This window comes from Biomphalaria glabrata, chromosome 5 (assembly GCF_947242115.1).
Source record: "Biomphalaria glabrata chromosome 5, xgBioGlab47.1, whole genome shotgun sequence".
Taxonomy (NCBI): Eukaryota; Metazoa; Mollusca; class Gastropoda; family Planorbidae; genus Biomphalaria; species Biomphalaria glabrata.
This window is the reverse complement of record NC_074715.1, coordinates 20,280,414-20,308,031: the sequence shown is the minus strand read 5'-3', so window position 1 is coordinate 20,308,031 and position 27,618 is coordinate 20,280,414. Positions and strand designations below refer to the sequence as shown.

The 27,618-nt window shown below is 36.7% G+C and overlaps 1 protein-coding gene across 8 annotated transcripts in view; it reads left to right on the top strand.

Annotated features, from left to right (window-relative positions):
• Nucleotides 1–27,618, top strand: part of LOC106067126 (latrophilin Cirl-like) — a 54,656-nt gene that overhangs the window by 23,622 nt on the left and 3,416 nt on the right. For 5 of the 8 annotated variants that reach the window (XR_008777815.1, XR_008777814.1, XR_008777811.1 and 2 more), the window contains 13 exons: nt 114–268; nt 4,367–4,506; nt 5,372–5,514; nt 15,091–15,388; nt 16,636–16,850; nt 17,286–17,392; nt 18,267–18,452; nt 19,825–20,008; nt 20,163–20,282; nt 20,725–21,017; nt 22,694–22,746; nt 23,901–24,030; nt 24,446–27,435. Coding sequence is in view for 1 of the 8 variants with exons in the window: in XM_056028351.1 (XP_055884326.1) it covers nt 114–268; nt 4,367–4,506; nt 5,372–5,514; nt 15,091–15,388; nt 16,636–16,850; nt 17,286–17,392; nt 18,267–18,452; nt 19,825–20,008; nt 20,163–20,282; nt 20,725–21,017; nt 22,694–22,746; nt 23,901–24,030; nt 24,446–24,506 (2,085 nt within the window). In the remaining 7 variants the exon portion in view is untranslated. The remainder of the gene's footprint in view (nt 1–113; nt 269–4,366; nt 4,507–5,371; nt 5,515–15,090; nt 15,389–16,635; nt 16,851–17,285; nt 17,393–18,266; nt 18,453–19,824; nt 20,009–20,162; nt 20,283–20,724; nt 21,018–22,693; nt 22,747–23,900; nt 24,031–24,445; nt 27,436–27,618) is intronic. The other 3 variants (XR_008777813.1, XR_008777812.1, XM_056028351.1) reach the window with 3 other exon arrangements.

Genomic DNA, 27,618 nt, shown 5'->3' with positions numbered 1-27,618 from the left:
GCCAATCTTTAAAAAAATCGAAAAAGAAATGATTTTAAAATACTTAGGTATGAAGATGGCTTTAACAAAAATACATTTTTAGAAATGTAAAAAAAAAAAACTTGTTTCCACAGAGAATGATATCAATGTCACTTGTCAAGAAGGTTGGACCAAACTCCACAGAGGATGTTATAAATTTGTGGAAGAAGAAACAACATGGACTGATGCTGTAGAGAAATGTCAATCAGACAATGCTGAACTTTCTGTTCTATTAAGTCAAACTGAGAAGGTAAGTGGGAACTATTGACTGTTTTACTACCCAATACCAGTCTGTAAACCTAATCCATTTCTCTATAAAATTAAGATAATAGTACGAGTCCAAAGACTAATAACTAGTTCAGTATTGTATGTGGATACGCAGTCCTAGCTCTGATCTACATAGTTTGCCACACCCAGCACAGTTGTCTGCCGCTGGCTGCTTTGGGTTCTCTTTCCGCGGTCTACGTCTGTAATCAGCTGAAGATTTCCTTTTGATCTCAAAGATGTATCATGCAGCCTGTATAATAAATCTGCTAGGTGCTCTCTTCTATGTCAGCCAAAGCAAGCTGGCGCCTATTGACCAAGATATCTATGTGGGACATACATACATACATACATACATACATACATACATACATACATACATACATACATACATGCATAGGTACATGATACATACATACATACATGAATATATAAATACATAAAAAATACATTTATACCTACCTACATACGTATACCTTACGTTCAATTATATATATATCAGGGGCGTAGCTAGGTTATATAAGGCCCAGTGCGAGAGCCCTTCGTGATGCCCCCCCCCCCCCAAATAAAATAAAATAAATGAAACAGCGAAAAGACAGTTTTTTTTTCTTCGAACTATTGTGTATTCATTGTTATAGTATTACTAATGTGCAACAAACAAAAAAATAATTTAATAGAAATATACTAGAAATAAATCATACACGCTCTCTTGCTCGCAAAACGATCAACATTTTTTTAAAGAAATATTCTTTTCCATCAATTGCCTAATTAGAGTCGCAAATTTCTCATCGTTGATTGCAATTATTTCTTGATCAACTAAAGTCTAAAAAAAAATTTGCTCGCATAGATTACCGCTATTGTCTGAAATATGCAAAAAAAAAAAAACACACACAAAAAAAACAACAACTATATTTTGAAATGAATCATCTAGACTATAGCCTATAATAGCCTCTCTTATTGATGTAGATGAACACAAAAACACTTTTTTTGCATTACCTCTTTATTTATACATGTTAAATTTTAGTTTTTAATGGCATTTAATTTCAATTTTATTCTTATCTAATGTGTTACACTTTTTAAAATTTAAATAAAAAATGAATATATTAAATATTGCTCATGTCATGATTCTTACAATTACTATTTGTTAGATAAAATGATCAGATGATGAAATTAAAAGGGGATGAAATGACCAGGGGATGAAATGACCGGGGATAAACTGACCGGGGATGAAATGACCAGGGGATGAAATGACCGGGGATAAACTGACCGGGGATGAAATGACCAGGGGATGAAATGACCGGGGATAAAATGACCGGGGATGAAATGACCGGGGATGAAATGACCGGGGATGAAGTGACAGGGAATGAATGTTTGGCAGTATCGCTACGAGATTCATTTCGACCTGGGGATTCAATAGTTTAGATGACGAAAAAATTCACATTTACCTTATACATCATGATATTCCTCCTATCGGGTGATTATTTCTGGAACTATCCCATCCAAGACAGAATACATTTCCATCCGTAGCTCTTTCTTATGTGTTTATACCCCTTCAGTATTCATTTGAGAAAATGAATCCAGTTGTAAGATGCCAGGTGTACTGTCTAAAAAATCGAGAAACATTTGATTCATAATCAAATTACAATAAATTCGTTTTGCATATGTAGGGACATATACGTATTCGGTCTGCACCTAGTTTGTTTTGGAGAACATGTACTCTCAGGAGTAGATTGTACTTTGATAGCAATTTCACAAACTTTTAGAAATGACCTAGATTTATTATCTTTGCGATTTCTTTTTGAACTTATTCTCTTTTGAGTGCCAGATTCTGTTTTGAGAGAAAAGGAATACTATCCAAGATTCTTTTCATGTAACAAGTTTAGGATTTTTACATTTTTAGGCCTTTCGATCCCTACCTACTGATCTAGCACTAGGCCCGTCACCCAGATTTTTCAGACTTTGAGCAACGCCCATGATATTGTGTACATGAAAGTAATACCATCAACTAATTAGTAATGAATAGAAAAAACGTAAAAAAGATAATTTGAATTAAAAATTATTGACATTATTGTCATTGCACAAAGTGCTAATTAAAGTTTGCGAGAAGCAGTGAATTTTTTCAAAATACCTGAAACAAAATACATACTAGAATGTGTTGTTTTTACTGAGAAAATCTATCCTTAGTTTGATGCTCCTCACCACTTAATGCCCCGTGCGCCCGCACTACTGCACATGGCTAGCTACGCCACTGATATATATATATATATATATATATATATATATATATATATATATATATATATATATATATATATATATATATATATATATACTATACCATGGGCGTAGCCAGGATTTTTTTCGGGAGGGGTTTTGGGGGGGGGATTCCCCCCCCCCCCCCTCCGCGGAAAAAATATATGTGTGTGTGTGTACATAATTAATCTTTATTACATTCTGACCCTTTCGGAAGACGTTTATTGTTTATTGTAGACTCCCCGCCCTTGCTAGCCAGGGGGTCTGGGGGAGCTCACAGCGCTTCCCCAGCGCGGCGAGGCCCCGCCGCCGAGCACTATTTCTGGTATTAAAAGCCAACAAAATGCATATTCTGAGGTATCTACAGTGCATTATCTTGCTATTCAAAAAGCTAATGTGCTATTCTTACTGACTTAGACCCTCTCGCACCGTTCGGCGCATTTTCCGGAAAGCTGTTTCCGCAACTCTTATTTTGCGTAATTCATTTTGTCGGAGAACATGTCCCGCAAAACCTCATACGACGCGCTGTCACAACCTTACTAAGGATTCGACTCCCAGTTCGGCATATGATTTCTTTGATTTAGACCCGATCTCTATGACTGACTCCTAAAATCTGTCTTAGCCATCTTTGTTGAGCCACATTTAATGTTTTTCAATTTCGGGAGAAGACTATTCACACTTTATTAATGGAGCCCAAGCCACTGGTAGAAATTTGTAACCTTTCTTGACTACGCTTTTGGAATTACATGCCTGTATTTCGCTTTAGATTTTATATCGAAAAGGAAAGTTTTTTCGTCAAATCATCTGTTGAGGGGTTTTAAACTAAAAAATCTCTGGAGTTTTTTTTTAAATTCAAAACCCCATTTAGCTACGATCATAGAATTCGGTGACTGTAGTTTGCTTTAAAATAATATTGAAGAGAGAGGTTTTCAACTCTAAACGCTCTGTATGGGAATTTTAAACACAAAACCATCTGGAGGGGTTTTTAACTTTAAAGAAAAAGCCATCTGGAGGTGGGGATTTAAACTCAAAACCCCTTTGACTACGCTCATAGATTTTATAGTGTGTAATTTGTTTTTTTTTTTTTATTGAAGAGATACTTTTTAGCTTCAAACCCCAACTGGAGGGGGGGGGGGGGTTTAAACTCAAAACCCCTTTGGCTACGCTCATAAAATTTTGAATGTGTAATTTGCTTTTTTATATTGAAGAGGGGTTTATCGTAAATTTTGAAATCAAAATATTCCTTAACTGTGCTGTTGGAATTTGGGGATTGCTGTTTGCATTTTTTTTTGTTTTGTTTTATAGAAGAGGGGGATTTAACTGCAGAAACCTCTGGTAGGCGGTTTAAAACTCAAAACCCCCTGTAGGGGGTTTTAAACTCAAAGCCCCTGGTAGGGGGTTTTAAACTCAAAACCCCCCTGGTAGAGGGATTTGAATCTCAAAACCCCCTGGTAGGTTTTTTTTTTTAAATCTCAAAACCCCCTGGTGGGGGGGGGGGTTTAAACGTTTAAACTCAAAATCCCCTGGTACAGGGTTTTTAACTCAAAACTCCCTCGGCTGTGCTGTGGTAATTGATGATTTAGTATTAAAATCTCACCTAAAATAAACAAAATGAAAGCAAAAATCAGTCACTTAATTCCCTGCTGGGGGGGGGGATTTCATTTCGGAGGGGGGGGGGGGGGTTGAACCCCAAGAACCCCCCCCCCCTGGCTACGCCCATGTACTATATACTATGCGGATATTACCCGCGGCCTAATGGCCTTAGTTTGGATATAAACGATATCTCAGTACTACAGTAGGTATCCCACTGACTATTTTCTCTTCTCTCCAGGATGATGTACAACAATATTTGATCTCGAACGATGAAATAAATTACAAGAGGTGGTGGGTGGGGCTGACCAGAGAGGAAAATACTGGATCAAACTGGATCTGGACTGAGAGGGACAATACACGAATTGATACGAAAATAACGTAAGTTCTAGACCTATATGGTAAATTGATGGATACGATAGGATTACAGTCAATTAGAAAGAAAAAGTAGTAAGACCTTGTGATCTCTAGGTCAAATGATGTAAGCGTCATCTGTTGCTATGGTCGATGTTTAACGAGGGTGTTACGAGGCTAGCACAGCGACAGCGAAACAAAAATTACTTTCCCCAACTAATGTAGTACGTAGTCGTTAGTTTAGGGTGGACTTAAGGGCGTACAAAAATCTCAAAATTCAAAATCCCAAGCTTTACTGATATTAAGACCCAAGATCTCTCACCGTCTTCTAAGTCTAGAGGCCTCTAGTTAGAACATGATACATTAGTCAAGATTTTTTTCTCAGGCTGGGGGATTTAGGTGGGGGGGGGGGGGAGAGTTAAAAAACTTTCAATGAAGAGCAAACTAATCGCTCTATAGTTTATAAGGCGTTTTTTTTTTCAAGTATTTTTTTGTTCATGTTAACTTTACAAATTGCTAACGCGATGAAAACTTTGATGTCATTCAAACAAATGTGGCTGTTTTACAAGTCTTCTTGTTTAGCTTGAGTATTTTTCATCGGGGTAAACAGAAAAAAAAATTGGATGGATGGACAACGATCTAGAAAATTTGTTATTTATGTACTTGTTGTTTTTATTGAATGGTTATTACCTTACTTCTTGTTCTTAATGTAATAGTGTTGTCTGCAAATTATGTCGTTGTAAAAGTGTCCGTGGCGTTGAAATGAAATAAGACTTTTGAAGTCTCCATGTTTTACGTATTTATGATGGTTTTGTAAACGAGTAAACTGTTAGTAGGCCTACGTTGATGACTGTTGAACTGCATACATTATGAAATATCATTCTTTTTTCAGTCCTTGGTTCCAAAACAGTCAAAGCACTAAGAAAGGTGAACTCTCTGCAACTATCGAACTCAACTCTGGCAGATTAGTTTTAAGATCTGACTTACGTGATGACCAAGAGGTTATATACCCATTCATTTGTGAATTTCATAAAGGTAAATTTATATTTCTTAATCAGAGGCACAAACTATTGCATTTCTTACAAAGCCTATATCAAATCACTCTGTCTGTCACGGAGAGTGACTGCGGACAGTAACAGCATGGACTACGAGCGTGTCATCAGACGACTGCACAGCGCGGACGACCCACTATACAAGCAGTATCTCCAGAGTGAGATCAACGCCAATGTGGCCAAGATGGCCTACTACACCAGAGTGGCCGGGCTGTACGAAGCAGCTCTCCAGCAACAGAACCAGTATTATGAGAGCTCCAGAGAGAAACTGTCTTGAGATAGATCGTCTGAATCAACCTTTAACCTGTACATAATTCACGTCATCAGAAGTGAAGGCCGCCACCTAGTCTCAGAATGAACAACAAATATAACCTGAGCTTGAAACATTTGTTTAGCTTTATCCAAACATTTCTTTGGAAATATTCAACTCACTTTTGTGGAGTGTGTTTGTGCGTTTCTATGGTGACTGTGGGAAGAGTTTAGCCAACGACTTAGCAAAGTTTAAGTCATTGATTAACATGCATGACTAGATTGTCACATGAAACGCGAAGGTCTTAATTATCTTATTTTTTGAAGTAACGTCTGTAATATATAAAATTAGACAAGAATCTGGCAGTCATAGATACATTATTATGCAGGCTATCATCAATTATATGATAAGATTTTGATAGGATACTTTCATTAAACAATGTCAGCTTTAAAAAAAGATACAAATTAAGTTGAGCGATAGATAGATTAATATGCTGAGCTCACTATTCAAGAAGAGAACAAAAAATCAATTGCACTGAAAATGTGTATGCTGAGCTTCAAGCGATCATTGAGGTTAATACTTTTGGTATTACGTATCCATACAGTGTAATTTTATCAACCGATGAAGTATTATAGATGTTTGTTTCAAAACAAGTCGCTGTCATTGGCCTCCTTCAGTCGTAGAACGACTATGGTTCATCTCAGAGCAAACTTCCTCATGTGGCTGTGGAGCCCTATTTTGGAGAGACAGTCCCGTCCACAGATAGCGCAGGTTAAGGTGGCTTTTGCTTCGGTGGTAGAGGAGCTGGCTGTTTTTCGGATTGTACGTTTTTCTTCCTGAGCTGAGACCCATGTACTTTCACTGTCCATAGCTTTCTTGGTCACTGTCTCTCTCCACCTGTTGCGGTCTAGAGCTATGTCTTCCCAATTCTCAGTATTGATGTTCACTGATGTGAGTTCACGTCTATGTAACGGAGGTGGGGGCAACCAGGTTTTCTTGTGCCAGTCGCGAGTTGACCATAGAGGATGACTTTTGGAATGCGCTTGTCCTCCATCCGTCGAACATGTCCAAGCCAGCGCAAACGGCGTTGTCTGAGGGCTGTAAAGATGCTGGGAATACCTGATCGCGCAAGGATCTCAGTATTGCACACTTTTTCTTTCCATGTGACATTCAAGATCCTACGGAGACATCTCAAATGGAATGAGTTCAGTTTTCTCTCTTGCTTTGCGTATGTGGTCCATGATTCACTGCCATACAGCAGTGTACTCATTACGCATGCCTTGTAGACTTCCATTTTGGTCACCGTAGTTAGCTTATGGTTTTCCCAAACTCTTGGTCTGAGTCTAGCGAATGTAGAGGCAGCCTTCCCTGTGCGTTTTTTCATCTCCTCTTCTAGAGACAGGTCATCTGTAATTGTGGATCCCAGATAGCAGAATTCGTTTACGACGTCCAGCTTGTTATCGTCTATGAGGATGGAGGGTGGTGCTGTAGCAGGTGGTCCCATAACATTTGTTTTCTTCGTGCTAATAGTCATATTCTTTACAGGCCTGAGAGAAGCGGGACATTAGTGACTGAAGCTCCTCTTGCGTGTGTGCCACTACCGCTGCGTCATCCGCGAATAGCATATCTCTTACGAGGGTGGCTCTGATTTTAGTTTTGGCCCTCAGTCTGGAAATATTTAGGAGTTTGCCATCAAATCTGGAATGGAGATAGATGCCTTCAGTGGATTTGTCAAACGCGTTGTGGATTAGCAGTGAAAATAGTATTCCAAAGAGGGTTAGGGCCAGGACACATCCTTGTTTAACTCCGCTGTTTATACTGAAACTTTCAGAGCTGGCACCGTTGAATTGCACTGTACCCATCATATTTTGGTGGAAAGATATGATTACATTTAGTAGCTTGGGTGGTAAAATTTTAAAGAGGCCATCTTTGCTAACTTGAACGAAGGCCTTTGTCAGGTCAATAAACGCAATGTACAAAGGCATCCTTTGTTCTCTGCACTTTTCCTGGAGTTGGCGGATGGAGAAAATCATGTCAATCGTGGATCTCCCTGAGCGAAAGCCGCATTGTGGTTCTGGATAGACCCGATCAGCGAGTTTTTGTAGCCTGGGAAGTATCACTCGAGCAAAGACTTTGCCTACAATGCTTAAGAGGGAGATTCCCCTGTAATTGTTGCAGTCGCTTCTGTCACCTTTGTTCTTATACAGTGTAATGATTTTAGCATCACGTAGGTCTTGTGGCACAGCACCTTCTTGCCAACATTTGCAAAGCAGTTCGTGTAGAGGTTTGATTAGAGTAGTTTTGCATTGTTTTAGAAGATATGGGGGAATACCATCGCATCCGGGTGCTTTGCGGGCAGCAATGTTGTCTATGGCTTTGTTGAGCTCTGAAAGGGTAATTGTATGATGGCCTTAAGGGCTGAGTCCGAGACTGAGCTTGTTGTGGCGTAGAGCTCAGAGTAATGTTCAACCCATCTGTGCATTTGTTGACACTTGTCTGTGATAATTTCCCCAGTGGTTGATTTCAGAGGTGCTGTCTTGTTTTGGGAGGGTCCGAGAGCCTTTTTGATTCCTTCGTACATCCCTCTTATGTTGCCCACTTGGGCTGCGAGCTGAATACTCTCACTGAGCTCTACCCAGTATTCATTGGCACAGATCCTTGCTGTCCTCTGTGCATTGGCTCTGTCATAAACAAGATATCATTAAGTGTCATAAAACAAGATATCATTGAAGTTTCAGAAAACATAATATCGTTAAGTTTTAGAAAACATGATATCGTTGAGTGTCATAAAACATGATATCATTGAGTTTCAGAAAACATGATATCATTGAGTTTCAGAAAACATGATATCATTGAGTTTCAGAAAATATGATATCATTGAGTTTCAGAAAACATGATATCATTGAGTTTCAGAAAATATGATATCATTGAGTTTCAAAAAACATGATACACTCTAGTACATTTGGACCAAATAGTTTTTATGTACCTATGTTATACGATACACTCTAGACCATTTGGATCAAATAGTTTTATGTACCTATGTCACACGATGTACTCTAGTACATTTGGACCAAATAGTTTTATGTATGTTACACGATATACTCTAGTACATTTGGACCAAATAGTTTTATGTACCTATGTTACACGATACACTCTAGACCATTTGGATCAAATAGTTTTATGTACCTATGTCACACGATGTACTCTAGTACATTTGGATCAAATAGTTTTATGTACCTATGTTACACGATACACTCTAGACCATTTGGACCAAATAGTTTTATGTACCTATGTCACACGATATACTCTAGTACATTTGGACCAAATAGTTTTATGTACCTATGTTACACGATACACTCTAGACCATTTGGACCCATGGGCGTAGCCGGGGGGGGGGGTTGGGGTTCAACCCCCCCCCCCCCGAAATGAAATCCCCTCCCCCGAAGGGGGGAGGAGACGGACTTTAGTGACTGATTTTTTGCTTTGATTTTCTTTATTTTAGGTAAGATTTTAATACTAAACCATCACTTGCCCCAGCGCAGCCAAAGGGGTTTTTAGTTTAAAACCCCTACCATGGGGTTTTGAGTTTGAAACCCCCTACCACCGGGGGGGGGGGGAAGACGGACTTTAGTGACATGTTTTTTTGCTTTGATTTTGTTAATTTTAGGTGAGATTTTAATACTAAACCATCACTTGCCCCAGCACAGCTAAAGGGGTTTTGAGTTTAAAACCACTACCAGGGGGTTTAGAGTTTAAAACCCCTACCAGGGGGTTTTGAGTTTAAAACCCCTAACAGGGGGTTTTGAGTTTAAAACCCCCTACCAGGGTTTTTTGCAGTTAAATCCCCCTCTTCTATAAAAAAAAAAACACACAAAAAATGCAAACGATAATCCCCTAATTCCAAGTGCATAGTTAAGGAAGATTTTACGAAAATTTACGATAGACCCCCTCTTCAATATGAAAAAAAAAGCAAATTATGCACTCAAAATGTTATGAGCGTAGCTAAATAGGTTTTGACTCAGTTTTAAGTTTAAACTCCCCTCCAGTGGAATTTGAAGCTAAAAAATACATCTTCAATAAAAAAAAAAAAAGCAAATTACACACTCTAAAATCTAAGAGCGTAGCCATATGGGTTTTGAGTTTAAATCCCCGCCAGCGGGGTTTGAAGTTAAAAAATACATCATCAATGTAAAAAAAAAAAAAAGCAAATTACGCACTCAAAATGCTATGAGCGTTGTCAAAAGGGGTTTTGAGTTCATATCCCCCTTCACAAGGGTTTGATGCTAAAAAATACCTCTTCAATATAAAAAAAAGCAAATTACACACTAAAATTATTTGAGCGTAGCCAAGCGAATTGGGTGTTTTGAGTTTAAACTCCTTTCCTCCAGATGGTTTTAAGTTTAAAATCCCTCTACAGAGCGTTTTGAGGTGGAAAACCTCTATCTTCAATATTACTCTAAAGCAAACTACAGTTACCAAATTCTATGATCGTAGCTAAATTGGGGTTTTGAATTTAAAAAACTACAACAAAGTCCTTAGATTTTTAGTTTAAATCCTCTAACAGATGATTTTGAAGAAAGAATTTCACTTTTCGATATAAAATCTAAAGCAAACTACAGTCACCCAATTCCAAGAGCGTATCCAAGAGAGGTTACATTTCTACCAGTGGCGGGGCTCCATTAATAAAATGCAGTGAATAGTCATCAGCCGAAATTGAAAAACACTAAATGTGGCTCAACAAAGATGGCTAAGACAGATTTTAGGAGTTAGTTATTGAGATCGGGTAAACTATCAGCGTGTAGCGAGCGCGGAGACCCACGAGGGATTCCTTCCCATTCTGACAATCAATTGCAACAGAACCTGAGCCATCATAGGAAATCCTATGCCGAACTGGGATTCAACCCCTTAGTAAAATTGTGACAGAGCGTCGCATGAAGTTTGCGGGACATGTTCTCCGACAAAATAAATTACGCATAATAAGAGTTGCGGTGACATCCTAGTACAACTTGGCTCCACACAATCATGGAGGTCCTCGGAGCAGGTGGGAAGAGGCTTCAGAAATTACCAGTGACAGATTTTTGTGGAAACAGCTTGACGGCAAATGCGCCGAACGGCGCGGCAGGGTCTTAGTCAGTAAAAATAGCACATACATTTTTGACTTTTTAATAGCAGGAAAATGCACTGTAGATACCTCAGAATATGCATTTTATTGACATTCTATGCCAGAAATAGTGCTTGGCTCCGCCCCGCTCTAGGGTGAGCTCCTAGAGCTCCCCCAGAGCCCCTTGCTGGCAATGGCGGGGAGTCAACAATTTTTTCACTAACTCCAGGAAGAACCTATTCTAGGGCACAATAAACGTGTTCCAAAAGAATGAAGGGTCAGAATGTAATAAAGATTTTGAACACACACACACATACATATATACAAATATTTTTTTTCGCGAGGGGGGGGGGGGGCGGGGGGGGGGAGAAAAAAATCCCCCCCCCTAACCCCCCCCCCCCCGAAAAAAAATCCTGGCTACGCCCATGTTTGGACCAAATAGTTTTATGTACCTATGTTACACGATACACTCTAGACCAGGGGTGGGCAATCTTTTCGTATCGAGGGCCACATTTAGAAAAATTTGGGAATGGGGGCCGCTCATGTATATATATATATATATATATATATATATATATATATATATATATATATATATATATATATGTATATATAGCTTAGAAGGTTAGCTAATTGTGTATAATGTCTTCCATTTAATATTTAATCTGTATTATATTCACGATTTTGTCTTTTTTTCACGTTGATAAATTACAACAAGGTAAGGGTAAGGAATGTTTGAAACTAATTTTAACTCTTTTTATAAATTGCAGTTGTCCTTTTATACCACAATATCCCCCATAAATATACAGTTGTACTTAATGTGCAGTAGTTTACTTTTTACACTCGTGCATAATGTTCCGGAACCGTGAAACTATCTTACTAGTTGTTACCCCTGTGACTGCCGTCAAATTACAGTCAGTCAACATTGACCATTGATTATATTTATTTAGGTTCCACAAAACAATGTTTGTTCACTGAATGAGACAATAATATATGTTCCGGAAGTTAAAATTCGAAACGAGCGAAACCTACCCTTGTGGAGCATCACCAGAGAATACAGACCATGTCCTTGAATGGTGCATACTAAATCAAGAGACCCGAACAAGACTCTGGCCCCAAAGTCATCCAAGTACTGCCTGACCCACTGCGCGGTTCAACTCAGATATAGGATTGCTGATCTGAACCCTACAACATCTAAAGCAAGAACGAAGAAGAAGAAGAACAGATGTATGTGTAATTAAATAGTGTAAACAGCTGCAAGGTTTTTCAAGTGTGGAAATACAGCTTCTGGCACCCATGGGACTCCCATGCAAGTACTGACTGGAACTTTGCTTTTATAAATTGAACAATTAATGAATCTTAATAAGTGTTGTACTTTTAATCATTTCACTAGAAATAGTTTCACCTTTCAGCAAATGAGAATGACAACAACATGTTTTATTTTGCTTGCTTGTAGAAATAAGAAAGCCTTGTTTGAAAAGATTTAACAATTCATTTGCATTTATCTGCAAGCAACCAATTGCAATAGAAATGATTAAAAATATGAAATCTGTCTTCCATTCTTCCAAAGAAATATTGGTAACAAGGTCACATTCAATGTCCTTCAAGTTACATAACAAATCCTTCCTTGAGATATAATATTCTTTTCATTTGCCATGACCAGGTTAAGCTTGCGGAGACATTGGATTATTTTGTTCATGAATCGGAAATGCCAGTGGCTAACACCCCAGCTCTTATAATTATGATACCTATGTTATTTTTGACTACATTCGGTTGAAATTGTATGCTTCTTTATGCAAACTTTCTTGTTTAGAGTTTATGGTTGTGATATTTTTTATTTAAAAAAAAAAACACTTGTAAACTTGTTCCAAGCCTACCCAACACTCAGAGATTATGTCTTCAGTTGAGTGTATTGATGTATAGCCAATAAGTATAATCTTTGTTTACTTTAAACTTTTTATACTGAGACAGTTTCAATAACTTATATAGATATTATTTTTAATATTTGCATTTTATATGTACATACTGTGGGCACACCTGATTTCTGGAGGTGTCGGCGGGCCGCATAAAACCCTCCGGCGGGCCGCATGTGGCCCGCGGGTCGTAATTTGCCCACCCCTGCTCTAGACCATTTGGACCAAATAGTTTTGTGTACCTATGTCACATGATACACTCTAGACCATTTGTGTGTCATCCTAACCAAAGATTTGTGACTGTTGACATCATGTCATTGTTTGGACAAAAGATACTTGTAGATGTATTTATGTATTAACAGAATCAATAATATATTAACAGAGCTTTAAAATATATTTTTTATTTACTGTACTGTCTATAACAATGCTTTGAGAAATAAAGTCATATATATATATATTTATTCTTCTAGCTTACAAAATGTGTTCAGAGTTTCATTTTTGGTAGTGCTATAGTCTTATAGAGTTCATCAATGATGAAAAGCTTATTCAAATTTTTTACTTTTGGTTAAACTTTAAGCCTCAAAAAACAAAGAGGGTGAACGACTGTATTAACAATACAATAACCTTGCATATATTTGACCCTGTGAACCGCACTTTGTCTCGCAGGGTCACATCGGGTCAAGTTTATTGTTTTTTTTAACTTTTAGAGTTTAAATAGTTTAGGTCTGTTCAGTTTTATTAGAAATTAGGTTTCAAATCATTATCAGTCTGGATATTGAATTAGAAAGAAATATCTTGTTAAAAGTTATCCAGTTTCTTGCAGCACAAATAAACAAAACAAATAAACAAAACAAATAAACAAAACAAATAAACAAAACTAAATTTCTGCACACGATCACTTAAAGAATTACAAACAAGAAGAAAATGGTCAGAAGAGCAAATCTCAACATGCTGGGCTCACTACTCAAGTTCAAGAAGAGCCAATCTCAACATGCTGGGCTCACTACTCAAGCTCAAGAAGAGCCAATCTCAACATGCTGGGCTCACTACTCAAGCTCAAGAAGAGCCAATCTCAACATGCTGGGCTCACTACTCAAGCTCAAGAAGAGCCAATCTCAACATGCTGGGCTCACTACTCAAGCTCAAGAAGAGCCAATCTCAACATGCTGGGCTCACTACTCAAGCTCAAGAGTGCATTGACTATTTTATTAGCTGAGCTTTAAGCGATCATTGAGGTTACAGATACATTACAACTACTACAGATACATTACAACTACTACAGGTACATTACATTACAACTACTACAGATACATTACAACTACTACAGATACATTACAACTACTAAAGATACATTACAACTACTAAAGATACATTACAACTACTACAGGTACATTACATTACAACTATTACAGATACATTACAACTATTACAGATACATTACAACTACTACAGATACATTACAACTACTAAAGATACATTACAACTACTACAGGTACATTACAACTATTACAGATACATTACAACTACTACAGATATATGAGTGTTACGTAACGGAAGCCTTTCTACATAAATATTGGGTTATTAAGGAAATTTAGTGTGGTTGTTAATCAATAAATCAAACATCAAATATTGTTACAATGTTGTACATCTGATTGTACTAAATGGTAAAATGTATTTGATCCACTTTACCAGTCTGCCCTCTAGATTGTAGTTAGTTTGACACAACAGCTCTGCTTGGATCTTTGGCCCGATGCTTCTGTCAGAACTGATGTTTGTTTTACAGCTAATTGTTACTGTGAGAAGTTGAGTTCAGCCAAATTATAACTTGACACATTCAAAACAGGCACAATCAAAACTAAACAAGAACTTTTAAAGGATCTCATTACATTTCTTGTTCTAAATTGGGTGATCCTCGAGTGCCATTGATGGTAACGTTAGCTTAAATATCTACACCAAGACTCCCCCCCCCCCCCTCCCGGCCAAGAAAAAAAAAAGAAAACATGTAAATTTTGATGACACTTACAAAACATTACACTTGTAATTAATGCAGAATTCGTCTACACCTTGCTGAAAACACATATTTTTCCTAACACAGACTTCATAACATATTTTTATGTTTAGCTCAGGAAATAAAATAGTCAATAAAAACTTTTTTTTTATTAAGACAACTTTTATCAGTCGGTTAAAAATAGAACTAATTAATCAAAGAGAGCTTCTAACACTTTCATTTCAATTTGTTAAAAAACATTGTAGAATTTAACCGCGTAAATGAAATTTCCAAGACTCAATTTTCAGTTACACCTCGACCTCCTGGAAACGGAACCACGGAGAGTGATGACACCAGTACAACATCGCCATTAAAAGAGAGTGACTCCACGGATAGTACGCAGAAATTATCAAGCTACAGTTCTGGTTCTAAAAGCTCCACTCCTACAGGCAGTGCACGACGGAAGTTGTCTGCGAAGACAAGCCAAGCACACAACTCCACTTCCACTTCTGGAACTACAACTACAGCCAGAACCCTAGCAGCAGAGGCTACAACTGCAATACTGCAAACCAAAAACCTCACTACACAAACAAATGTATCTAAATCGTAAGTCTTTTTTTTTATCAACATTTATGTACATGACTTTGTTTTTCTGTCCCGTGTAGATCTGAAACAACAGACAGACGAACAACAAAAAAAAAACAATTATAAGAGTGTTTCTTTTTAATTTGAATTATCATGACGTGGTGCCCCATCTTGGTAAGTTATGTAATGAATGAGGTGTTCTAAAGGAACCTTTTTTTTTTATTAATTGTGCAAACCGTTATTAATAAACATGCACCATTTTTTTTCAACAAGATTTAAACAACCATCAATGCGGGAAAATACGTCAAAATGAAAATATATGGCGTTGTTTTTCTTCTTGTCAAATAAGTGTAACTTGTAAAAAAATGTTCAATAGAGTCTCCAGAGGCATCTCTTACTTTTGGTACTCCCAACCTCTAACTTTGTTTTTAAACGACATTATAGATATTGATTAACTTTACAAACAAAACCTTTTTTCTTATATCTGTAGAACGTTAAGCATTAATCTTTCTTTGAAATTGTTTTAGAATGGTCTAGTCGTATAGGACACGCCCTAAGGGCCACCCACGAGTTTGTGTGCATATTAACTTCCTATACACAAGTTTATAACATACTTCCTACCTTGCTTTTGTTTCCCCCCCCCCCCCCTTTTAAGAAATAAAAGAAAAGCCGATAGTTGAAGTTTGCGTAACAAAGTCAGAAGCATAAAATGTTTCATGTGTTTGCAGCTGAACCCCAGCAGCCTTCTAAAGGGTCATGAAAAGGAAGAAAATAATGATGCCTTTAACATAATAGACTGGAATCAACCAAAAAAATACAAAGAAACCAAAAAAAAAAAACAACAACAACTACAACAAACATAAAACAACCAAATGTTTGACGAGATTCACATACCACTAACGTCTACTATAAAATAGAAGGGGTTTTCTATTGTTGTGTAGGTCAGTTTCAAATACCTGAAATTTGATTTGTTTCACGGCATCCTCTTTGAGTAGGGAGAGTGTGTCATTTAGGTCCTTACGCAGACCCAGGTGTGACCTACATATTTGTAAATATGTAATTATGATTAATAAATTTCAATCTAATAATGTTATTTTTGATGATAGAGTTTTTGAATTTGTACTGGGAAGTATCAATTCATGGGGTGTTGGGTGAATATCAAATTATGGGGAAAATGAGACATCAACACTGGAGGTACTGGGGAATATCAACTCAAGAGATACTGCAATTTAAAATACAATAAAAGAAATATCGTAATTTTATTGTAGACCAATTTGGAGCCTAGACTATGAAGAAGCCGCCAAGATGTACGAGAGATGCTACATACCAGGCACTGGTGGGAGCCAGATGGAGCGGGTCGCGTCTGCCAGAGAGTTCTACAAAGCTGGTAGTCAGACGTGTCCACAAACACGAGCGAGTTCATATGCTTGGGAAGAAATAAGAGAAGGCAAAACAGCTCAAACTTATTGCTCATCTGGTGAAGGTAGGTAACTCTAATTAATAGTAAACATGGCTAATTACTACTATTGTCAACTAGCTGGATATTTGTCATGTTCGTTGCTAAAGTGAATTATTTCGTCTTGGCTATTCATCTCAATTCCAAACAAAAACATCTAGCCACTTATTTCTATGGTGCTGGAAATATTTTCATTGTTTAAAGGAGCTGACGACTATACACCAGAGTGAGAGAAAGAGGAACTGAGAGAAAGAGGAACTGAGAGAAAGAAGAGGGAAAGTGATAGAGTGAGTCTGCTGTCTACAAATGACATTACAATGGTCACCTATCAGAACCAAAGATTACCTTACTAAAATATTTTGTTTCTTCGTACACACATTTTTCCAATTCTGTAGCATATGTCTAAAATTGTCTGACTTTTGCCGATGTTTGTCAAATGTTTGTGTTTGCTACTACATTTAGGCTTTGCTACGTGGCCCTGTATAAATAATGGAAATGGTGTCACATGTTGGAATGAGGCTCCGGATGTCCAAGATTGCGCCTCAAAAAAATTTAAGGCAATCATTCAGGTGAGAAAATGTTTTGACTGCTCCTAATGTCCTAACTCTCAATCCAACTACAACAGTGTGATGAATGTTTTATTACAAGGAACTCTGCAAATGTTTTCACTCTTCTAGAAAACTTTATGGACATAAAAAATGGATAAAGAGACAGATAAGAAAGAGAAATAAAAAGATAGCTGTTTTCTGTTTTACTTTCAGATTTTCTCTCTTTACTTGTCACCTGGACGCAGACCTCAAAAACGGCCCTAACAATTTTTTCTAATCATTTAACAGTTGGTGACAAGAAAATTAGAAGCTCGTTTGAGCGTTATCATTTTTCAAGTAAAAAATGTACTAAATCTAATTTTAGCTGTAATGTGGAGTAAAAAAGAACATGGTGTAGTCAGCCGTAGTGTACCGATTACTGAGTTGTCTATTAAATTAAAGTGGCTAATATTTGTACGTAAATCTAATATAGATTACGTCTATATTCAAGAAGTGGATCTAGATCTAGACTAAATCTCAAGAGTTCTAAATTAGTTACGTGTAATGAAGGTACCCATAAATAATTTCTTCTTGAAGCATGCCCGCTGGCCTTTTAGGTAGATATCGAAACCACGACATTTTTTTTTAAATTATTATTTTTCTATATCTTATTTTAAGTTGTATCCCCACGGGTATTGTCTTTTTAAAAAATGTACTTTTAAAACGCTTTTCTTGATTTAAAATAACGGAATTAGTTCTTTATCTACTATTTATTTCGAACTTGTTACCTCTTTCAATAATATGTAAGTTTATATTCTTATGTTTACACTTCTTGTATTTGTTTATTTTTTTCCGCAAAAACAACAACAAAATACAACTTGATGTAATGTGCAATACTCATTTTTGTTTTGGTCAGAATCTGCCAGAAAAAAACTCCGTAGACGTGCAACAGACCATCGCCGTGAGTGCAGAGCTGGTGACTGTGACCCAGTCAGAGAACATTACGTTCGAGGATATCCTCGTGACGTCACAGATCATGTCTGCCTACGCCATGAAGGTGGACAACATCCAGAAGGCCTCAGAGGTCAAAACTATTGTGGATGTAAGTGTTTGTGTTCAATCAAGTGTTCATGTGAATGTGTTTTTGTTGATGTAAGTGTTTCAGCTGATGTCAGGTCTTAAAGTTTATGCAAAAATGTTTATGTTCATGTAAGTGTATTTGATGTAAGTGTATTCGTCACGTAAATACAGAGCCCGCCAATCAACGAAGAGACTACGAGATAAAGGAGCTGGGGACTAAGTTTTTACAGACTCGAATTTTACAATTTTTAATAGACAATACAAGACAATAGTCAACAAACCAAAGCTTCCTTCTACATTCGAGCCTTTCCACTTTCCATCTTCTTCTTGATACACACAAACACACCTGCAAATCTACTTATACACATTGACACATACATGAAATGAATAGTACAAATGAAGATTTAGCCGTAAATTGAGATTTATCCAAGTGAGATATAGCCTTGAGTCAAATGATATTTGACAAACGGTAAAGGGTCAAGGGTCAAGGGTAATATATAAATAAACCCCACATTTTAAAAAAATGATATTTATAGTCGACTATTTGGACTTTCCTTCATTGCAATACAATTTCTAATGATCTGATATATATTTATTAAGAAAAATACTCTTTGATTCTGTATGTATTTATTATTTATTTACTGCGCGTGAAAAAAATCTAAATGTATTGATGTGTCAAGATACACAACTCTGCAGTCGTATCTCCCATCTTGAATCAGCGGGAAGTTATCTCCTCGAGGCTATGACGACTTTTAGAGCTAAAACCTAGAGTGTGGAAAGAATTAGACAACTCGCGTGATTGGAGTAAAAATAACGGAATTCATTGACGCCCACTAATTATTGGAGAACATTGGCTCCTATAGCGTAGTCTCATCATGTAGTGAAAACATCGGGTCACAAATTAGTGACAACATTGGTTCACAAAGTAGTGAGAATAAAATAGTGAAAACGATGGCTTGTGAAGTAGTGAGAATAGTGGATATTAAAATAGTGAAAGCATTTCCTCATTCAAAGTAGTGAGACCTTTGTCTCGTTTAAATTATTGAGAACATTAGAACATCAAAAGTAGAGAAATAACTGGCTCATAAAATAGTCATAACATTGGCTAATATCAAGTAGTAAGAACATAGGATTATATGAACGAGGAAATGCATTGGCTCAATAAAAAAAATTCTATGAAAGAGAAAAAGCCTTCAAAATTGTATTAATTCTATGAACTTTACCCCCTTTTGCCTTTAGCTCCATGTTAATCATTAGTCTATTGCACGAATTTAAGAAATAGCTCAAATGGATTAGATACGTCTCTGAATTTCGTTGAAGATAGTCTCTATTGAACTTTTGTATTATCACAGCTGTTTTTTTTTTTTATTTCTTACATTTTGAAAATTCCTCAGAACTTCGCAAAAGTCGGAAGCACTCTTGTTTCTGAAAAAACTGCGAAGGTCTGGAAAAAGATGTCGTCCGATGACAAGGTGAGATCGGCCTCCACCTTACTGGTTGCCATGGAGAACGCCACGCTATCATTGGTGGAAAAGATCAAAGAGCCAAAAGTAATCACTACAAAAACAGACAATATAGGTAAGTGTTTAGTGGAGACTTATTCATTCAATTAGACAGTTAACCTAAAATGAAATTGACTTGTAGATAGATAGATGTAGTTAAATACTAGACGCTAACTATATCGAATAATATTTTAAATGTTTTGTATTAAATAAATTGATTTTTACTTCAGATCTGAGACTGGAAGTTGTGGACGTCACAAAGATGGAGCAACAAGAATTGGTCTATGAGTCTAATTCAGACTTTGCTACAGTGTCAATACCCAAAGAGACTTTGGTCAATCAAAGCGAAGGTAAAACAAGGGAGATGTTGCAGCTAACCTGTGTGTGATGATGATGAAGACTTAAGTCTGGACTATTTATCGTTTAGTTTGTGTCGTAGTAACATATTCTCCAATAGTGTGATTGTTGTTGAGTCAGGGTTAAATAGATGTAGTTGGTTTGCTAATGATGTTGAGAGTTGATTTCTTTTGATGATGTTTTTCCCCCTTCTACTCACTGTAATGTCTGACTTTCTGATGACAGTGATGTTTCTCTAAGTCAATTCTCATTATCACAAAGTAAAATGAAATATACATAAACTGAAAATAAACATATAGCATTGTATTCATTACTCTCGACTGCCTTCTCAAACAAAAGTTGGACGCTCTTTTGATAATTTCTATATTATTATTTATGTTTATTTGGCAATTCTCTAGTGTACTTAATAATGTCCATGAATATTCGTTCCTACAGGCTCGTTGGCCAAAGTTGTCTTCATTACCCACTACTCCATGTCCAGTTTACTCGGTGGCTTGTCCAAGAAAAAAACGAAAGAGAAGAACTTATCAGGTGATGATGAGACAGACGACAAGAGCAAGGAAGAGTCAAACAATGAGGAGACTGATAAAAAAAATAGTGAAAATGAAGTTGAAGAAATTCAATCCAGGCCTCGAATAGCCAGTTACATCCTCAGTGCGTCCTTAGGGAAAGATGGACACAGCAGGAAGTTACCTAAACCAATTACCTTCACCATGAGACTAACTGAGGTACTTTACATAATTCATAAGTTGTAACTGAAGTCATTGTATTACATTTGTCTTTTTATTTTGTCCTCTTTTTGTCCTCCTATGGAGGTCCAGGTGTCTGGTTATACTCCACAATCACACAGGAGCCTAGCCAACCTCTTAAAGTAAAACTTGATGTTTTGTGTCGCTTTAATTAATATCATTAGAACTGAATCTATTTGTGTTTCAATTGTAACAAGGAACCAAAGTTTCTAAGAAAATGATTTAGAATGAAACAACTCGGCTGTAAACTGAAGGTCCTGGGTCTCTCAATGAAACAGCTCGGCTGTAAACTGAAGGTCTTAGGTCTCTCAATGAAACAACTCGGCTGTAAACTGAATGTCCTGGGTCTCTCAATGAAACAACTCGGCTGTAAACTGAAGGTCTTAGGTCTCTCAATGAAACAACTCGGCTGTAAACTGAAGGTCCTGGGTCTCTCAATGAAACAGCTCGGCTGTAAACTGAAGGTCCTGGGTCTCTCAATGAAACAACTCGGCTGTAAACTGAAGGTCTTAGGTCTCTCAATGAAACAACTCGGCTGTAAACTGAAGGTCCTGGGTCTCTCAATGAAACAGCTCGGCTGTAAACTGAAGGTCCTGGGTCTCTCAATGAAACAGCTCGGCTGTAAACTGAAGGTCCTGGGTTTCTCAATAAAACAAGCTCGGCTGTAAACTGAAGGTCCTGGGTCTCTCAATGAAACAAGCTCGGCTGTAAACTGAAGGTCCTGGGTCTTTCAATGAAACTTCAGAACATATTCTCGATCAAATTTTTAAAATGTCAATCGTTCATTGAACTTTTGACCTGTGTCACCTGTGTGTGTGTGTGTGTGTGTGTGTGTTGGAGGGGGTTGCAAGGATACTATAGCTTTTAGTTTCGGGTAGTTACGAATATCCTTTGCGGTATCAATATTTTCTAAGCTATATCATGTGAAAGTGGTTCAGTTTTTTTTGCATGTCTTCTGTAAATATTCACATTGCATGCTGCACTTGCTCGCTCTAAAGTGTTTGATTCTTATGTCTCATCTCATCTGTAAACAGGAGTAAACTAGATTCTAGTTGGGCCATATGACATTGATAGGCCCACATCTGTTTAGTTGAGCGATCGTGTATCAACAGTACTCACTTTCACATACATTTAAAAATATAGAACGCAGTGGGTATTTACTTTATATATATATATATATATATATATATAGAGAGAGAGAGAGAAAGAGAAAGAGAGAGAGAGAGAGAGAGAGAGAGAGAGAGAAAGAGAGAGAGAGAGAGAGAGAGAGAGAGAGAAAGAGAGAGAGAGAGAGAGAGAGAGAGAGAGAAAACAAGAAACGCGGGGCATACCATTTCTATGTTCATTTCTTGATCTATATTTTTAGAAAGCAGGTTCATTTGCAATTTTGCAACCGGAATATATTTCCTGTAAAATTGTAATATTTGTTTTAGAGTTCCCAGAGTTGGTCCCCAGGCACGTTTCTTATCCTGATGATATATCCTGACTCTCCATAGTAAGACACAACGTAAATCCCTAGAGTTTCTTGTCACTGGTGCTTGTATTCTTCAACTAAATCCAAAAACAATGAATTCAATATATCTTAAATTATCTCCCCATTAACTATAATGTTATGAAAAAATTTAATTATTTTCAATCCTTCGTGTTTAATCCAGGAAATGAATCAGGATCAAATAGCTCTGTGTTCATTCTGGAACATAAGTAACGGGTGAGTACTTTAGATTATGTTAATTCTGGAACATAAGTAACGGGTGAGTACTTTAGATTGTGTTCATTCTGGAACATAAGTAACGGGTGAGTACTTTAGATTGTGTTCATTCTGGAACATAAGTAACGGGTGAGTACTTTAGATTATGTTAATTCTGGAACATTAGTAACGGTTGAATACTTTAGATTGTGTTAATTCTGGAACATTAGTAACGGTTGAATACTTTAGATTATGTTGATTCTGGAACATTAGTAACGGTTGAATACTTAAGATTATGTTGATTCTGGAACATAAGTAACAGTTGAATACTTTAGATTGTGTTGATTCTGGAACATAAGTAACGGTTGAGTACTTTAGATTGTGTTGATTCTGGAACATAAGTAACGGGTGACTACTTTAGATTGTGTTGATTCTGGAACATAAGTAACGGTTGAGTACTTTAGATTGTGTTGATTCTGGAACATAAGTAACGGATAAGTACTTTAGATTGTGTTGATTCTGGAACATAAGTAACGGTTGAGTACTTTAGATTGTGTTGATTCTGGAACATAAGTAACGGTTGAATACTTTAGATTGTGTTGATTCTGGAACATAAGTAACGGTTGAATACTTTAGATTGTGTTGATTATGGAACATAAGTAACGGGTGACTACTTTAGATTGTGTTGATTCTGCAACATAAGTAACGGGTGACTACTTTAGATTATGTTGATTCTGGAACATAAGTAACGGTTGAATACTTTAGATTGTGTTGATTCTGGAACATAAGTATCGGGTGAGTACTTTAGATTGTGTTGATTCTGGAACATAAGTGACGGGTGACTACATTAGATTGTGTTGATTCTGGAACATAAGTATCGGGTGAGTACATTAGATTGTGTTGATTCTGGAACATAAGTGACGGGTGACTACATTAGATTGTGTTCATTAAGTTGTTATAAGACCGAGTAAACAGAGGACACTTCCACAGTATGAAGTGTTCAATGGCCTTGTTGTTTGTCAAATGGAAGTCGCAGTTTCGTTTTAATTAAAATAAATCATCTATTGTTTCGTCTACAGATCACTAATTAGAATATGAAAATGAAAATTGTGAAACATGTTACCTTTTTCTAAGTAATCTTTCTTTTTCACTAAATCGCATTGGTGTCTCACCAGAGAATCCGCGGGGTTCTGGTCACAGGACGGCTGCCAGGTAGTGGCGTCACAGAGCCACAAGAATCACACCACATGTCAGTGTGATCACATGACCAGCTTCGCCATTATGCTGGATACAGATAATCTTAAGGTAAATTTGCTTTGCTCAACTTATAAAGAAATGGCGGCCCTAAGTTTGTATGTATTTCAATATAATTGTTAACACTGAGTAATCACAAGGGAGAATCATGTCAATAGATTAATGCTATGAAAGGAAACAAAACAGGTGTCTTAACATCAGCATGTATCTAAGCGCCTAATTGTATTCATATACAGGTGCTTGATTCACCCAACCTACCTTTGCCTACCTATAAGAGACAATTGATGTACAACTTATATTGAACACAATTTTGTGAATAGTGTCTTTATTAGGGTTGGTCTATCAAAATGTTTTTTGACTTTTCTATTTGTAAAGTACCTGAGGTTACAACTGACCTGCATATAGGATTTGTATTTTATATGCATCCTATTTTATGTAATGTTTACTCTATGCTTTAATTTCACAGTTAGCCAGTGTAATTGCAGAAGGCAGCCAAGAGTCAACAGTTAAAACGCAAGGCATATTAGGTATATTGGAACTAGATATATTTTAATAGCAAAATTCCTGGACAGTTCATGCATTACTTGTCTCACCCCTTTCAAAATATTTTGGAATTGGTCAAATGATCATTGGGCTGACCATACAATACCTCCATAGACCATTTGGTTATAAAGGATAAAGGAAAACTTTTTCTTAAATTTCATTTCCCTTTAAACATTAAAACCCCAAATGAAACTCGATTTGTTTAATCTCAGACTGACCAGAGTGTATGTGTCCTTAGAGATTTGAAAAGATGATGCTGTTTTATTTGTTGGCAATGTTTCTGCTGATCTTTGTTCTACAAGCATACTTCCCGCTTGTTACCCCCCCCCCCCCCACCACAAAAAAGGACTTGTCTTACGTTTTACAAATGTCATTGAAATTATGGAACTATATTTCATGGAACAATATCTGCGCGATCACCGTAAATGGACAGCCCCCTTAACATGGTAGACCACAAATCTAGGAAGAATAGTATCAAATGACGCCTCGCTTTGAAGGGAAATTGATAACCGTCTGACCATGGTCAGAAGGGCTTTTGGACGCCTTCAGTTTGGCGGAATAAATCGCTCCGCCTGCCTACAATAATCAGTGTCTATCAAGATGTGATTCTCTCAACCCTTCTGTATGGATCTGAGACATGGGTATTACACAGAAAGCAACTAAGACTACTTGAACGCTTTCACCAAAGATACTTGCACTCCATCATTGACATAAGGTGGCAAAACAGAGGTGCCCCACGGGAAACGTTTTAAAGACCAGCTTAGGGGCCAACTTGCCTTTGCTGACGTAGAAGAGAAACCTGGTTGCATGCGGCCTCAGAACGAGACAGCTGGAGGTCACACACAAAGGCCGCGGGATACACATTTGAGACCAAAAAAAAAACCCGCTGCCGAGGACAGACGCAGAAGGCGAAAAGAAAAGCCACGGGAGATACAGCATTCCTCATTAATCTTCGGACTCGAAGACCGGCCTTATTATTATCTGCGCTAATTATCTTCTATTCGCAATGCGTTTTTTTTGTGTGACCTGTATAAACGAAATCAGTCTATTGATGAAACAGCAAAGTCTGCCACTGTGTGACTAGATGGAAAACCTTTGAGTTGAATTCTCTTTTTTTTTGGAGTAAGTATTATTTAATCGAAGTATCTTACTTAAGTAATTAAAGATTTTATTTCTTAATTACCAAATGTACCAAAATATCTTAATTTTTATAAACAATATCTCTTCTTTATTGTATCCGTTGTTTACCTATTTCCAAGATAATGAAGTTGATTTAAAAATAAATAAATAAATATGTATATATAGTATACATTGAAATAGAAGTAGAACGGACAAAGAGAAGTGAATAGAGCAATTTCATACTGCCCCCACCCCGCCTTATATAACAAACCTTAAACAAGAACATTGTAAGTATACTGTTAAATCCATGCGTGATTTAACTTACACTAATTACCTTTATGACAGAACAAATATATTTCACTGGACAAGTAGCTATAGCTAGAACAAGGAAGATAATAAGGAAAAGTATAGTTACAGTCTTTGTCCAATGGGCAGTACATTACTTCCCTTGCTTGTGACGTACTCTAAGGTTTGAGATCATACATTTGTTACCTAAAAGATTGATGTCTAGATATTTCTGGTTGGCATGAACGTCAATGCATGAACGTCAATCTTTTAGATTGATTTAATTCTTTCAAATCCTAACTCTATCAGACGATTTATCTACAATACCTGTCAGCACACCTTTAGCCATATATTGTATGATTAACTGTGCTTTCACCCGAGCTCCTGCACTAAATACATTTTTAAGTCATCGGTCGGTGTTGTTTCATTTTACACAGAGATACACAAACAATATTTAAACCTTCAAACAAAATATGACACTTGAAAGTTAAAGAACTAAACAAGCACCAAACCATAATCAAATATTAGTCCTTACTGTATTTGTTTATTTCGACGGGTAAATATAAATTACAGGACGCCTAAAATAGAATCAGAGAATTGCTTCATCTCAGCATCACTTGAATTGGGGATGACACGTCACCTATTGATGTGTTAGGTCATGAGGAAATAGATAAGGTCAGACCTCAGTTTTTTTTATGAATTAAGGTTTGTATATATTTATTTTTTTAATAATATCATCATTCTGACATAATAAGATTGATGTTATCGTTACATAGACCTATTTTTTAAAGGCTAAACTTTTACTGAAATAACAAGATGGAAAGTTTGACCATTTCCAATATTGAGATATTTCTGTTACAAATACGTTAAATAAAACACACGTTGTCTTTTCAACTCATTTTCATTTCCTGTTGATTTACTGTCCGTGGGATTGATGTTTTAGAAAAGTGCTTTATAGGAAATGTCATTTTGTCTAGTTCTTAGGGGTCTCTATTTGAAAGAGTAAAATTAGAAGAAAATTCACAAAAACTGTTAATTGAAACAAAATATTTTTGTTAAATGTAAAACTATTTTTTATAAACTAAATTATCAAAGCCAAACAATATTTTTTTATTATATTTGGCTATTAGTCATATACATTGTGAGATAAAACCTGGTGTGTATTTTCTAATTCATCCTTTTACAAACTATCACTAGAGAATTCTTTGGTTGTCCATTTGTTTGATCGACTAATCCACAGATCGAAAGAAGTGACTCGTATCGTCCAAGACATTGGAAATGTTATTTCTGCCAAAAAACACTAACACTTAAAATGTTCATGTCATTGTACTTAATAATAAAATAACAAACAGAAATGGTAATTCAGAGACTGCTCGTCTTAGACGTAACCCAAAGTCTGGAATGCCAATAAGTTGGATAATTGTGTCAATGTGTAACAAGGAAGTAACTGAGGTTGACCAAAGAAAAGCTTTATTACGGGGTTGCATCCCCTCCTACTTCAATTGACAGGTAGGCCTAAGCAGAGTTGCTAAGTAAGATGGGATTGGGATCACAATGGGGTTCTTCGGGGTCAACTAGTTTTTACATGATACAATTCACGATGCTCTGTTTCTATGGTTTCTAATGTGTCCGTCAATGTAAAAACATAATTTGATTTGATTTTGAAAATTTGATAAATTGATTATGTTCTCT